At 38.4% G+C, this 16,062-nt stretch overlaps 2 protein-coding genes and 1 pseudogene across 2 annotated transcripts; all 3 read left to right on the forward strand.

Moving 5' to 3' along the window:
• Positions 1 to 3,107: 3,107 nt before the first annotated feature.
• Positions 3,108 to 4,303, forward strand: LOC122344786 (G-protein-signaling modulator 1-like; the record flags this gene model as incomplete). The annotated part of the gene is made up of 2 exons (XM_043238358.1): positions 3,108 to 3,326; positions 3,453 to 4,303. Coding segments are annotated over 2 exons (405 nt in total), but the record flags the coding sequence as incomplete, so codon positions are not given.
• A 1,098-nt stretch (positions 4,304 to 5,401) lies between these two features.
• Positions 5,402 to 10,255, forward strand: LOC122344787 (annotated as a pseudogene).
• Positions 10,256 to 12,951: 2,696 nt separating this feature from the next.
• On the forward strand, positions 12,952 to 13,728 carry LOC122345840 (myosin light chain 4-like). The gene is given in 2 exon segments (XM_043240326.1): positions 12,952 to 13,542; positions 13,544 to 13,728. Coding segments are annotated over 2 exon segments (591 nt in total). The 5' UTR covers positions 12,952 to 13,011; the 3' UTR covers positions 13,604 to 13,728.
• Positions 13,729 to 16,062: the final 2,334 nt, after the last annotated feature.

Genomic DNA, 16,062 nt, shown 5'->3' on the forward strand with positions numbered 1-16,062 from the left:
TTCACAAAAGCTGATGGATTTTCCTATTTGGCAGAGCACTTACCTAATGGAGGGCTGAAAAGCTTCCTTCTGGCAGTACATTTAAAAAGAAGGGTGATGTTTGCTCTCACTCCAGTGGTGCGTCTAAAGAGCATAAAGACTTGGCTTAATAGTGATATGAGGTTTCACAAATACATATTTTATGAGAGCCAAACCACAGGAACTGCATTTTTGTGCAAGTCTCACTTGGCCTGTACAGAACATCTGTGATTTTTTTATGACATGTTAATAATTATGATAGTGACAGTGTGTGCAATTTTGGAGGAGAGAAATAATTTTATACAAGTGTTGATTTACATTAGTTTGAAAGCCTGTGTGCGTTGGATGATAACATGTTTCAAATTGTCAAAAAGCTTTGGTGATTGTGACTGACTCTCTGACTGGCACTCAGTTTGCCCAGGTTCAAGTGATACAGTGTAATTTGAGCATGCAAAATATAATAAACTGAGTAATAGAATAGTAAAAATCACGTTTCATATTAAAATTAAGTAGTAACTTACTTTCTTTACATAGCAACTCGTTTATGTTCCTTTATTAGACTATGCAGACATGCATTTTACTGGATTCAGTGCATCTCAAACTTGTATTTTCTGTTGAATCTGGCACCAGGATGTTCTTATCCAGTACATGTCTAGATGAGGATTTTTAGTATCAGATTTCTTATTATTGGCACTATAATTTTAGAGAAGAAAACAATAGACACAGTTGAAATGCAGGACAGTTATGTCTTGAAGGATGTAGGACAATGTTCCCAGTTTCAGGACTGTCCTGCGATTTGGTATTTTGGTCTTGGTCGGCTATATGTGCTATGCACACTAGTGATGCTGCTGTATAAACTTGCTCCTGTTTTGAACTTGTAAGATATTCTGGTGATGCATAAATAGGCATATAGAAATCTTAAAGCAGATCTAGACAGGTGGAGCTGGGAGGTGGTGGGAGAGGAACTGAACCTCTCTCTCTCCCCTCTCTCTCTCTCTCTCTCTCTCTCTCTCTCTCTCTCTCTCTCTCTCTCTCTCTCTCTCTCTCTCTCTCTCTCTCTCTCTCTCTCTCTCTCTCTCTCTCTCTCTCTCTCTCTCTCTCTCTCTCTCTCTCTCTCTCTCTCTCTCTCTCTCCCCTCTCTCTCTCTCTCTCTCTCTCTCTCTCTCTCTCTATATATATATATATATATATATATATATATATATATATATGTGTGTGTGTGTGTGTGTGTGAATTTTATTTATTTATATACAGATATCTATATATTTAAGTTATACATGTTTTTGGTTTATTTTATTGTGCTAGTTAGCTAGTATTATTTTCACTTTATCAAACTGCAGTTTGATTGAGATTAACTGGAATACACAATGAAGAAACATTATTTTTTGAATGAACTCTTCTGTCATTGATCTGCCTGCTACTGCACATGTAATGTACGGTGAACTTTAGCAAAGAGCAGTGGAGAGCACTGATGAACTGGACCTGTTCTCGTAGCTGCCTGCTGGCTGGCACATGGAGTTGGACTGGAGGGAATCCCAAGAAAGACTGCTCTATTCCCCCTGGGGAATTCTAAATGGAGTGGCATTCATCCATTCATTTCAGACGAAGGGCCCCAGGCAACATTATGTTGCTTTGGTTTATCCCAGAATCATTGGTTATTGCCTCCTCCTTATGGTAGCTTCCAAGCGACCCCCTCCTCCTCGTGCTCTGCCGACAGTAGCTCAGCGTCGCTTGAAACAAAGACGTGAAAATGACAGATACATCAGCAATCTTGGCCACTGTATCCTCATATAATTGTGCTCTAGTTTTCCTGACTGTGGAAAGAGAGAGGCAACTGATCCCCCAGGAGGCAATGAATGGAACTCAACAATGCAGGAATGCAAGCCAGTGTGTGTGTGTGTATGTGTGTGCACCAGACAGTGTGTGTTTTTGTTGGTGTGTATATGTCTGTGTTTGAGTGAACAACAGGAGCGAGATTTGGAAAGCCGATTTCCAGTTCCTATAGCAACCATGATGTAAGCGGAGAGGGGCAACTGCGCCCCATTTCTCTCTATCTCTCCCCCCTCACTCTCCCTTTCTCTCCCTCTCCCTCTCCCTCTCCCCCTCGAAAAAACAGACAGCCCAGCACACAGGAAACCTGGGTGTGGAAGACAGGAAGTCATCCTCATTTTGCTGGAATATAAGCCATTTTTTCCCGTATTTACTTTCTTTTTAATGTTTTTAAGATTTGCAAGCCGTTCACTAACATGTACGTTTCAACCTTGGGGAGAAAGGTCTGATTGTCATGTCTGCCAAGAAAATCATTTAGTGCCAGAGGCTGTGGCAATTGGTGTATGGCTGTTTTCAGATGAAGTCCCTGTAGAGAGCGCCTTTGTGAACTTTATTGTTTTTGGATTTTTTGAAAAGGATAAAACTGTAAGTCATTTTAAAACTTTGTCGTATGTAAAATATGTCATGCTTAAATATTGCATTTCTAGTAAAATAACTCAAATGTATTATGTGATGCTACATATATATTAAAAGTTTTTTTTCCTTTTTTAAGAACGAACATGATTTAATGTTATTCTTTTGTGTTACTCCAACACCAAATGTAAAATTTGATTTAAAATGGTTAACTCATTGAAACTTTGCTGGTCTGCATTGTGCTAAGTCTAAAATAAGCTATTATCCCAGACAAATTTCAGACCTAACTTTTTAGCCGTACAGAAGCAAGTCTGCTTTAATAAAAGTTGACAAGTTTAGTAGTGTTTAAAAATCTAAATATTGTTTGTAGTTTATGTTTGTATCATTCTGGTAACAAAAAAACAACAATGAAGTTGTTATAATGACATTCGGTTTCAAGTTATCATGATTTAACATGTGCTTCAAAATGAAGGATTTCATGAATCATTGCAAGAGCGTTTAATCTTTTGCTCTGTATTCTTTTTAAGGGTAAGTCCCAGTCACCTCTAATGAGGTCTGCCCTTTCACTGTGCTCAGAGACCCCAGAAGCAGCGGCATGGAGAACCGGCGCTGCCAGCACCCTCAACAGCCCAATGCCCAGGCCCAAGAGGCCTCATCCAGCCCCAGTCCTCCATGCCCCAGTCCCTTTACTGTCTGGAGCCTCCTCCCTCATCTCCCTTACCCAGACAGAGGAGTTCTTTGACCTCATAGCCAGTTCCCAGAGCCGCAGACTGGATGACCAGAGAGCCAGTATAGGTGACCGTCTGGGCATCAGGATAGCACAGAACAATGTGGGACACTTGTGTGATGCATGTAGTCCACGGGAACCTAGTGATGAGTTTTTCAACATGCTCATAAAGTATCAGGTAACAACACAATAGCAACTAAAATTCAATATCGGATGCGAGGTGTACAAATGTGATTTTATACTCATGCTCCTCAGGCGTCTATGTTTGCATGTTGTGAACTTCCTCACTTCTCTCGCCCTCCAGTCCTCCAGGATCAATGATCAGAGGTGCTCTTTGCCACCAGCACCAGACCCAGATGAAGACTTCTTCAGCCTTATTCAGAGGGTGCAATCCAAACGCATGGATGAACAACGGGTGTCTTTTCCTTCTGATGAAAAGGATGAAACAGACTTAAATTATAAGTCCAAACCCTCTGAGGGCTCAAGCTAGAGACTGTGGCACTTCTGATGTGACTTTCACAAAGTCTTCTGCAAACTCTGACTCTCTGGCTGCACATTTTAAGAGATCTTCCAAGGCTGGGTTTAGGGGGGGCGTAATATAGGTTTATTTTAATTAGTGGGACTATATCGTGTTGAAGTGTTTCATGTTTTTACAGTCACCCTGAGTTACCCTGAGGTGAATCCAAACCCAACAGATGTGATTCAGAGGGAATGGAAACACTCACATGTTTGTATGTACCAATTGTTCTTTCACAAAAGTGTTTGTGCAGATCTTAAGCAAAGCAACGCCATGGAAAATGATTAACATGATGCTTTGCTTTCCAAGGATAATATTACTAACTACTGTCACACAACACAATATAGATCGGTGTGACAAACAACGACAGCACATGATCCCCAAACAGGTGCGTGTTCATTTAACTCAAGTGTAAAGTGTGTTTCAGCGCACACTGAATATGAATGAACTGATACCCAGCAGATGGGAGCGGTTGTATCTGAAGCTGTATGGCTCACGGATCGGTTCATGTGGTTGTCTAATTCTGCTGATAAGTAATACTAATAGTAACAGACTTCATTCAGAAGACTTAAGAAAGGCTAAATCCATCTTTAGCATTAAGTAAATAATTGTTAGTCTGTGAAAAGTGGATAGACTCGTGTCAAAGCGCACTGTTTAACGTGGCTTTTAGTTTCATTGGAATAAAAGTGGTGTTTTAGTATGATTTTAGTTTGTCTTTAATATTATTTTTGATGATGATTTCCTTGCTAAATATTTATGAATATGGTATCTCCTTCTAACAGTGCTAAAAAACACTATATAGATAGATAGATACCCTAAAAATCCTGTATGAATTACTGGTGAAACTTCATTTTAAGGTGTCCTTGTTGCACATGTTGTAACATTTATCCATTTAAATATCCATTTAAGGTTGCTTGAACGTAAATCATGTCCTAAATCATTAATTTCCTAATTTCCTAAAAAGTCCTCATTTATAATATACAGATTAAGGTTTAAATATTCCGTGATCAGGTATTTGATTCCACAGATAAAAACCAAATGGTTTCTGTTTGTGCAGACACAACAAGATTGTCTCAATAAATTTGAGAAGGGATTATTTTCATTTAAAACTTGTTTGAATGCAACCTTTATTTTTGTACAGAGTCACAAGCAGAAAAAATTATATAATCTTAATAATTTGTTGATGTTTAATTTGTAATTTGTATGATTTAATGAATTATTAGCTTTGTATCACCTCAGCAACCCCCTGCAGTTATGCCAGGAACCCCATTTTGGACATGCAACATATGTTTAATGCAATTCATGATGCTGATTACAAAAGAATAACATTGGAATCATTTTCTCATGAGTTAGGTGAAGTGTGTTCTAAAAGCAATCCAAAAACAGTCAAAACACATTACCTAATCCAACAGATTACCTAACTAGCTACCTTTAGCCTGCAATTTGCACGTACTGTAATCTACCATTTTAAAACGTAATTATTTGTTTATTTACTTACTTAGGCTACTTGCTTATTCATGCAAATATTAATATCTGTATAGTAACAAAAAATGTTTTGCACTTGATTAAATATTTACATCACCAAAGCAGCGTTTTGTTTATACATTAAATAAACAAAAAAAACACTATAAAATAAAGATCTCTAGCTAACTGTGCCAGATGGTTAGGCTATGTTTTATTAAATTAGATCGCTTGTAATATTTTTCGTTAAGCACACAGAGACACACACACACACGCACACGCACACACACACACACACCAAGGACACTCGATACTAGTCGATTAGCCTATTACCCGCGACTACACGTTATAAGGGTCACTTTGAGCTCGACATTCATGAGCGTGACTATAACAACTGATGAATAGAAACATCGCCCGGAGGTCATCGGCGTCAAAGCAGCAGAGAGCAAGCCAACGCGATGGTGCAAGACAGCACAGCTGCTCTGAAGGGGAAACGCAACAGATGAGCAGATAGACACAGCTACTGCTCCACTGACTTACAAACGCTGCTCTGGATAACCGGCGAGAATGAACACAAACGACGCGAAGGATTACCTCTCCAAACGACAGATCCCACACCTTTTTGAGGTAAGAATCGCCTCCAGGAGAAGCCTGGTCGTACGTTATAATATTAGTATAGCGACGTCAATTAGAGAGCAACTCATCTGGAAACATCTGCCACTATGACAATTGTGCAGCGCGAGCATATAACGTTGTGCCTTCCAGTTCTTCTTGAGTTCTTCAAAGTACATGATAGGTTGGCAATGATGGTTGTTTTAACAGTTTGTATATTCGAAATCTATTTGGGGGTTGACTACAGCTGTAGGCTACATCAGATGCGAGCTGATAGCACGAATTAATCTGTGTCTATTTAGCATGCACAATTACATGGTAAATTAGATACTTCAAGGTGTCTCTATGGTGATTCTCAAGTAGGTTACTGTGATGGCAAAGCCGAGGGTTGCAAGCTTGTCAGTGAGAGGGAAGATTCTCCTCAGACAGCATCAACAAGTGCTTGTGCTTGTGTGGGAGATATGTAGGTGCATACAAAACAGAGGACCACCGGACACACTTCCAACAGGCTTTCCATCTCCAAATTGATCTTATATACAAGGAGGCTCGATATTGTGGGTCATCACCGTGCGTCTGACATCTCCTCAGGCAAGACATAATGGTGAAGGTTGTAAACACGAGGTTTAGCACATCAACACTTCGGCTGTCACCAAGGCAACAAGCTATGCACTTCATATTTACTTTATGTGACTCATCTTTGGAAAAGTGGGCAATGTAGAGCGAGGGGAAGAGAAGGACTGAAACAATATTATTCTTGCATGCGCCCGAACATGTTCACTGAGGAATGCAAACACGCAGGTTTGGGTTCGTGTGCATACCTGCAGACATACAGAACATCTCTCTAATTCCAGACTCTATACGCATATACGGATTAGAAACTTTGTGAACTTTATTTTCGTACATAACTTTTATTTAAACTGTCGTCAAAGCATGGGTATCAGATAGTAGAAGAAAATTGAGCTCCTAAGTGTTGTTCAGAGACATGCACACACATGTATTATGTTCACAAAAGCATTTTTGTATGACACTGAATGTTTGCCCAGCACTAGTTTAAACAGAAACATTTAACATAAGAATTTATCAAGCAGACCTAGGTTGCTTCACTTCCATCTTTACATTTCGCTAACAATATAAAAGTTATTTTATGTACCAAAATTAATAAAAATCATGGCAAACATACCCAATTTCGTTGTACTCAAAGGCCTTTTACTTGCTGTTACACTTGTTTTTATTAAAAAAAAATAAACGAAGCAAAGTTTTGATTGTGTTGACAATTTGGAGAAGTACTAAATATACATAAATAATTAATTAAGGTTTACTAATTAATTTGAATAAAATCTAAAGTGTTATTTACCATTTCTAAATCAAGCTTATTAACTTACAGCAATAATACTTAATTGCATGTTTTGAATAGAATACATAGCACCTTAAGGTAATAATAGCAGGTTACTTTTAACTGTGTTAGGTATGTTTTGAAGCATTACAGCTGGTTTGAGCTGGTTTATGCCGATGGCGACTCATGAGTTGGTTTAAGCTGGTCAAAAGACGGTTTATGCTGGTCATGCAACTAGCTTCTGTTCAGGACCATCTCAAACCAGCTGCCATGCTTCGAAACGTACCTAACCAGCATATGCATTTTTTTTCAACAGGGTTCTCAATATCTATACTGCAACAGTGCTTAAAAATGCTGTGATCTGTTATGGAACTGATACCTCTAGCAAATTCAGCCTTTTGTTTTGTTTCTGTTCAGACACTGTTGCTTTATTCAGGGCTTGAATGTGTCTTTAGCTGTTTGATACCCGTGAGGATTGAGATGTAAATTCTCAAGCAGTTTTATTTGCATCAAAAGAAGCAAACAGCTGATTATTTAGAGCTCAGATTTTCCATTCCATGTCCCTCTGAATGGCCCGGCGTATGAACTGCTAACACGTGTGAGATGAATAGAGCAACAATTTGCAATTATTATTTTCTCCCCTGAATGCTCATTTTTTTTCTGTCCCTGTCTTGAACAAATATCATTTAACCTCGGTTAAAATAAGGTAAAAATCATTTGATGAAATCTTGATGAAAGAAGTTGTTCCTACATATAGACGAACTGTAATTCAGAATTTCAGAAACATTCAACTAAAGCACTTCTTATAACAAAACAAAAATGAATTTGTGTGTATCTCACAGAGCATGTTAACAGGCCTGATGTACCACAAACCTGAGGACCCTTTGGCATTCTTGGAGGTTGCCTGCAGAAAACACGAGATCTTGGGGGTCCTGAATGTGTGGCTTGGGACACTTTTATTACACCTGATCGAAAACCTCTACCACCGATCACCCCGGCACAGGGAAAGAAAGCCCCCTGCAAACTCGGTAATTCAGACAATTTGAAGGCACATTATCAACAATGATTAAGTGAAAAAATTATGTATTTGTACACCATAAATATAGCTAAAATCACACTTTGCATTTTAGTTGCATTGGCTGTTTTAGCTAAAGCACTTCTATTATGGGTAATAAAAGGTTAATTTTTTGGTTTTGGAAGTCCCCAAAAACAGGTTGACATGCGTGCAAGGTGAAAAAGCACGTTCATTGTCTTATAATATGCATTCATTGTGTGACTGTTGAATCACTAAAACATTTTCTTGATAAAAAGCCAGCAGCGAAGCAATCATTATTCAGAGCGAGAATCTGAAGGACATCTGTTAGAGCGGTCAAACGTGGTTCAAGTGTTTTAAACTCTTAAATACCTCAGTGATGAAAGCCTAACCATATATTTTTGTGGGCTTCTATCAAACGAGCGAACGAAGAGTGCATCTGATCTGAGCTACTAAAACAGTGAATGTAATCCGTTTCTCTCCACAGACGGCGGTCCTGGTCCAGGCCCCGGTCCTTACCGTCGATATGACAGGCTGCCACCAATCCAGGCCCAGTTCTCCATAGAAAGCGACTCAGATATGACAGAGTCCTCGGGGCTCATACAGGAATATGATGTATTCGACCCAACAAAGTCACGACACACATCATATTCATTATAGGTGAACGCTCATCACTGTCAGCTTGTCATTTTCAGCCTTTTTGATCATCTGATCTTTTCCTGAATTCATCTTATTCTGAATAATAACTCTTTGAGCTGGATGAAATTCAATTCGGTAGACCTTGACCTTAATTAATTTAAAATGAGCAATCCCGTTGTGCTATTTCTGCGATGTAAAGTCAAATTTGCTGTAATATTTTCCAGGTGGACCGGGCAGTGGAAAGGGCACTCAGACAGCTAAACTTGCACATCACTATGATTACGAGCATGTGTCCGTGGGGAAATTTTAAGGAACCAGTTGCTGCATCATGCCCCCAGCGACAGGAAATGGGAACTGATTGCTCAAATCATTGCCAATGGAGAACTGGCGCCTCAGGTTTGTCAGTTTGACCACCGAATGTGTGAATTGCACAGATATGGTAAATGGTGGTACAGCTGCTTAATTACAAAAATGAATGAAAAATGAGTCCCAAAAAATGTACTTACCATTAGGCTTTCCAAGATGTAGCATGTTTTGAGAAATTTTGCATCACTTGCTGACTAACGGATCCTCTGCGGTTGACATAGCAGTGTTATAGAGGTCATATCGAATAATATTGAAGTCTCATATTTTAGCTGTTAGCAATAGTTTGAAGTTACAACATCGATGATCGAAGAGATCTCTATGATGAATTAGTTTATTGCAAACATGCTGCTTTTATTGTGATGTTTTTATCAGCTGTTCTCTCATTCTGACGGCAGCCATTCACTGCAGAAGATCTACCAAATGTCTCTCCAAATAAAGAAATACACACATTTTGGATGGCCTCAAATTTTGTAAAATATGTTGTATTTTGCAAATATGTTGTGCTACTCTTTGAGCTGCACAACATATTGAGCACCAAACCTGAATATAAGGACAGTGTGACAGTGAATTCATTATTTTTGTATTTTTGAAATAAACAAATTCCCCAAACATTTAAGTAGTGCACTTTATTCCATAGTACTTTTTTTATTCACCTCAGTGTTGTTCTGGTATGGTATCTTTCAGGAGACAACTATTGAAGAGCTGAAGCATCAGTTTATCAAAAAGCAGGATGCTAAAGGCTTCATTGTGGATGGATTCCCCAGAGAGATCTCACAGGCGTTCACCTTTGAGGAACAGGTCAGATATTCAGCATTCTGATGGTCTGCTCAATACATTATATAAACTGCATGAAAAAAGTCTTTGTACACTATGAATGACACTCATACAGTATTCCTTCAGATTGGCTCGCCAGACTTGGTGGTCTTGCTTGCCTGCTCCAATCAGCAACTCCGGCAACGTCTAGAGAAAAGAGCGTCCGAGCAGGGCCGCCCCGACGACAATACTCACGCTATTGAGAAGAGACTAGATACATTTAAACACAATATCACACTCATAGCCAAGTACTACCAGGAGAGGGCTTATTGTAAGGGTAAGATGCTGCTCTTTGCCTATTTTTACATCGCTGTTGAAATCAGCTGGTTTTAACAGGAGTGGCTGTATAGATGCTGCTTTGTTTAAAAATTGTCTAGTTTTCGCTGTGAAACATAATTCGGTCCCACTTTATATAAGGTGGCTTTAACTATTATGTATTTACATTTAAATGAATAATTTGGTACAATGCACTTATTGTGTATGTACATGTTTTTACATTGTACTTATATTTTTTTAAAATGCCATGTAATAAATCTCAGTAATTACATGTATAATTACAATTACACTGTTGACCCATCCTTACACCTTAAACCAACCCATATCAGCAAACCTGTCCCTAACCGCACCCATATCCCACCTCAAGAGCAGCGAAAGTGTTTTGCAGTACAATATGAACACAATAAGTACATTGTACTTATTTTTGATGTTAGTACATAGTAGTTTAGGCCACCTACGGTGATATGAAGTGTGACCCACAATTCTGTCTCAATGTACTTGGCCAGGTTGACGCTGATCGAGAAGAAGATGACATTTTCACAGACATTTTGTACCATTGTCAGGAGAGACTGTTCCTAGCGACACAAATCCAGTAGGTTTTATATAAAACGTACACTACAAGCCACAATTTGTGCTTCAAATCTGTTCTGTTCATATTTCATAGACATTATTTTTCTCCCCTGCAGAGTGGTACGGAAGATCTTTAGAGGGACGTCTAAACATCCAAACAGCTGCTGCCATTAAATCCAAAATGTCAAAAGCAGCCTGCCAAACATTTTATTTTACCATAATTCTTCAATAATAAACTTGTGGGTCAGAGTCGAGGATCAGGACAAGAGTTAAGGGAGAAATATAATATACTGTATATTTTACAATCATTGTTGACTATTTGTACTTCACTGTGAATCTTCTCTACAACTTCTACGGTAATTTAATAAGAATGACTTTTTAGAGCAGAACATTTTTTCCAACATTTTCTGTTTTTGAATATTATGTTTGACTTTATATTAATGTATATTTGGATCTTAAGCCAGTAATAGTAATAATAAAACATAATATAATATGCTGAAAAAACATACCTATTCCTGTAAAACATTACAAGGATTAAATAATTTCTGATTAATAACTAGTTCACTTATGAATGTAGCATTTCTTGTTTTATCTTACTTCACAATATGAACGCATTATACAGACGTGTCCTCTGGCTGTGTTCTCATTAATGGATGTTCATTCCAGCTGTGCCACTTTTCACAGTAAGACATCAGTGAACACAGACTCTCTGCCCTTGCTGACAGACCTTGACCAATCATGCATGCGCCAAGACACTGTTACTTTAAATACAGAGCAGTATCAAGCAGTAAAGTCTATTAAACCTCACTATCTATTTCATGTAAACTCTACACTGGCTTGTACATTTCTGAACACAAATTCACAATTGAGCCGCTAGATGGCAGGCTTTTATTTCTTAAAAATATTTTGCATAGCCTTTCTTGGTTTGAGTTCATTTATAGCCGTCCACAACTATACCAACTTTTTTTTTCTTTTTATAAATTAATATTATGAAATTTTAACTTTTGAGATTGTGCACAAATTAAGAAAAAAATGCTTGAGAAATCATAACATGTGAGTTTGCTTTTAACTAGCCTATACTGGATAACATTTACCATACAAAGATCATGGTATCTTTATTCCGTGCTAAGTGTGCTTAAAATACTGTTTTATCAGCAGCATCTCTGTGACAGAGTGCTGGTATGTGCTGTTTCTCAGAATAGATCCGCCCTTATCACCTGCCAGGCAAATTACTAGCAGCTCTGAGCGGAACCAGGAGACTCCTGCTGGCTTTATGATAACTCAGCTTCAGGATTTTAGAAGCACAATTTAAATTACTGACATAAATGCACAATCTTCCTTTTCATGTTCTGGATTAACATATTTAGTTTAGAGATTGATCCCAAAATATCACTAAACTCCAAAACATTGGTGCAGTTTTCGCTCTTCTTAACTCTTTTCCGCTGTATGTTTTTGAGCTTAATAATTATTTTCTTTTCATATTTTCTTTCTTCTGATGTACATAAAAGAAGAAAATGTTTTTGTCCATGCAGTGGACATCAACGGTCTCCAACATTCTTCAAATTATCTTCGTAGAACAACACGAGAGTGAGAAAATTATGACAATTTCAGTTTTGGGCAAGCTAGTCCATATATGTTAAAAAGGACAGTTCGCCAACAAATTAAAATTGTGTTATCATTTGCTGACTCATACGCCATTAAAACATTTTTTGAAATAAATTCCCTGAAACAATTTACACACAGTAGCTATCCTTGGCACAGTTATGAGAGAAATATTGTCTGATTCAACAAATCATTATTTTTAGATCTTTTAGTTTCAGTTAACAATATCAGTGAATGATGACCCACATCTTGGTCTGTTTCTCACATAAAGATACGCAAATAAACAAACATAAATTTTTAGGTTGATCTAAGGTCTCTAAATGCTAATATAATTTAAATGTTTGAAAAAGGCAAAAACTAACCTACGTTGTAACAAGGTTTCATTTAAAGCTGACTAAGGCTATTTAAGAACATTAACAGGAACAGGGTGGTCGTTCTGGTTTTATCTACCGGACAGAAGCATTTCAAAGTGGTATGAGCAGCACTCAAGTCTGTTCCAGTTCATTTCCTTATATAGTATGTCACTATTCCAGTTCCGATAAGGCTTATCACAATCTCTGACACGTCAATATAAAAGCCCAGCAGGGTCTTTTACAACACACTTCCCAGCATTTCCCATCTCCACTCTTAGCATTGGCACCATGGCACCAAAGAAAGTTGAACCCAAGAAACCAGAGCCTAAAAAACCAGAGCCTAAGAAAGAAGAAGCCCCAGCTCCTGCCCCGGTTCCAGAGACCCCCAAAGAGCCCGAGCTGGACCTGAAAAGTGTCCCTCTTGAATTTACCGCTGACCAAATTGAAGAGTTCAGAGACGCCTTCACTCTCTTTGACGAGACACCAACGGGCGAGATGAAGATAAGGTACGCCCAGTGTGGAGACGTGATGAGGGCCCTGGGTCACAACCCTACCAACGCTGATGTCCTGACTGTGCTGGGGAAGCCCAAGGCTGAAGATATGAACATCAAACACCTGGACTTTGAGACGTTCCTGCCCATGCTGCAGCATATCTCGAGAGCAAAGGACCAGGGGACATTTGAGGACTTTGTTGAGGGTCTGAGAGTCTTTGACAAAGAAGGAAATGGAACAGTGATGGGTGCTGAGCTCCGTCATGTCTTGGCAACGCTTGGGGAGAAAATGACAGAAGATGAGGTGGACCGTCTGATGGCCGGACAAAGAAGACGCCAACGGCTGCATTAACTACACGTCCTTCATCAAGCACATCCTCTCTGGGTGAGCCGGAGCTACAACGACTGCTGATTGAAATTGGAACTCTAAATGGCAACTGTCAAAACACTGGAAAGAAAATATGTCTTGTCTGTATGTCTTGGAAAGCATCAAATAAAAACCAGCCAAATTTTGTTTCGGTCTGAGATTTTTTGTTCTGTTAATCTTGTTGTTGAGATGTCAAACTCAGATGTGTGTAAAAGAAGGAAGGTATTGGAAAACATGAACTACAGTACAGTACATGTACTATTAAAAATAGTGCCAGCAAAAACCAAAAAAAAGAATTTTGGCAGCGATGTCCTGCTTAGTGCCATAAACAATCTATGCAACCATAACTTCAAATTCTCGGATTAGCTTGACTGTGTGGCGTATAAATGGCTGCATATGAAATTGCATACTATACAATAGGCTAGGAAAAAAAACAACTAATCAAAAAAAACTAGAAAAAAAACAAATTCACAGTGGGCAAAATTGTCCCAGAGAAAACCTATTTCCAAATTTCTGAAGTGTTTGATGGACATTTTACTGGTCAACTATTTTACATACTGATCAGTGGGTGGACACTTATTGATAATACCCGGTAATATTGTAATGAAATCCTTTGCAATATCACTAAGGAGCTAAATCAGACGCTTACAGACAAAGACTTGCAAAACAAAAACTGGTATAATTTTTTTTTAAGTTTCCTTGGTAGGTGCGCTAGGGACTGATTTTCATGATATGTCACCTTTAAAATAAAGAGCGGAGTAATACAAACTGTTCTGGGCAAGTTCATAGACAGTGCTTAGCCTAAAGCTAGCATCAGGCCATAGTTCAGTTAGGACATTTAAGTAATTTTTATAAAGCGTGCCTTAGAAAAAGTATTACTGCTGTGCATCTTAAGACAAAACTACAGTACTGACATATTTTAAGATCAGTCAGTGCAAGCTAGGTGGAACACGTTTTATGAGTAGATCTCTGAGTCTCATGTGGACATTAAGAAGGATTTTAATTGGGGTTAGTCAATGATTGTATTGCTGCCCAAATCCTAATGAGCTTGTAAATATAATATATAATATATATATATATATATATATATACACAAACACATAGTATATACAAATATACTGCGTCCTATAGTGTAAAATCCCATCCAAAGTGCTACTGAACCATTTAAATCGACCAGTTACTTACAAAAACACTGACCCATTCCACTTAAAAGCGGTTGTTTGGAAATGTCTCCATAGGTGGTGTGAGAAACAGATACAAGGTAATGTGTGTTCAAGTTCCTTAATTTAAACCTTTGTAAGTGTTGCTTAAAAAACAAGATCACAGTCACTTTAACTCTGTGGGGAAATATTATACAGCCTAACTGTGATTAGCGCAGATTAAATCACAACCAATATTTTAGAACAGTGCAGAGGCTTGTGTGATATTGCTTAATTTTATGACATTAGCGTAACTTATGCGTGAAAGTTAGTTTTAAGTTAAAAACGCTCAGGTACTTTGAATGGAAATTAGTATAGGTATTTCTGCTATTGATTATTCTCCTGTGCACCAATCACTATGGTCTATTTGAAGAACAGCATCATCCGATTAATTTTTGCAGTCTTATTTTTCTTTCACATGATACATATCAAATTCATAAAATACAGACCATCAGTACACACATTCTCAAACAGGCACCCTAGGCTGTTTCTGGTCCCTGCATTCAATTTCTCACTGTAATTAAGGTTAGTACATAGTGACTATAACATTGATTGGCTAAGTAGGGTACAAGTTGTACTTGAATCCGTATAGATCAGCGTGTAATGTCTGTTAGGGAGGAGGGAATGGGGTTGGTGGGTCATGTTACAACTTTTTGCGAGAGTTGAAGCGATAAAGAAGGCAGATTTTGCAGCTTTGAACCTCCGGAAAAATACCTGAGCTCTTTTCCTCGTGGCTGTCACGCATCTTGTTCTAAATAAATCCACCTTTTCCTCATTAAATCAGTGCTGTGAAATAAACAAAAATCGTTACGTATCATAACTTGTTATGTTTGGCGGGAATCATAAAATACTTCCCATATCTGACATTTTTGCGATATTCTCTGCATAACAACATTCTTCCAACGATCTATAACTGCAGTAAATGAGTAATTTAGCGGCAGAAGTTTCGCCAAGATTTAAATGCTTGTGAGTCCATGAGATTAAGCTTTCCGTGCGATTTATATCTGTTTGCAGTTATGATGGCAGCTCACCAACCCTCTTTTGCTTGCAGCTTTGGCAGCAGGCTCACTGGATTTTCCCCCCATCTATGCTCAATCAGGAGAGCAAAAACAGAACCATGAGCAGCCAAGTCAAAGGAAGGATTTTATTTCATTGTTTATGAGAGGAGGTTTGTTTATGGTGACAGGTAATGCCCTGGCAAGCCGAGTTGACACCACATCTGTACTTCCCCTCTGTTACATCCCAAACAAACCTAGGAAAAAGCAGCCACCCATCAATCAGA

This window comes from Puntigrus tetrazona, chromosome 5 (assembly GCF_018831695.1).
Source record: "Puntigrus tetrazona isolate hp1 chromosome 5, ASM1883169v1, whole genome shotgun sequence".
In the NCBI taxonomy this organism is placed as follows: domain Eukaryota; kingdom Metazoa; phylum Chordata; class Actinopteri; order Cypriniformes; family Cyprinidae; genus Puntigrus; species Puntigrus tetrazona.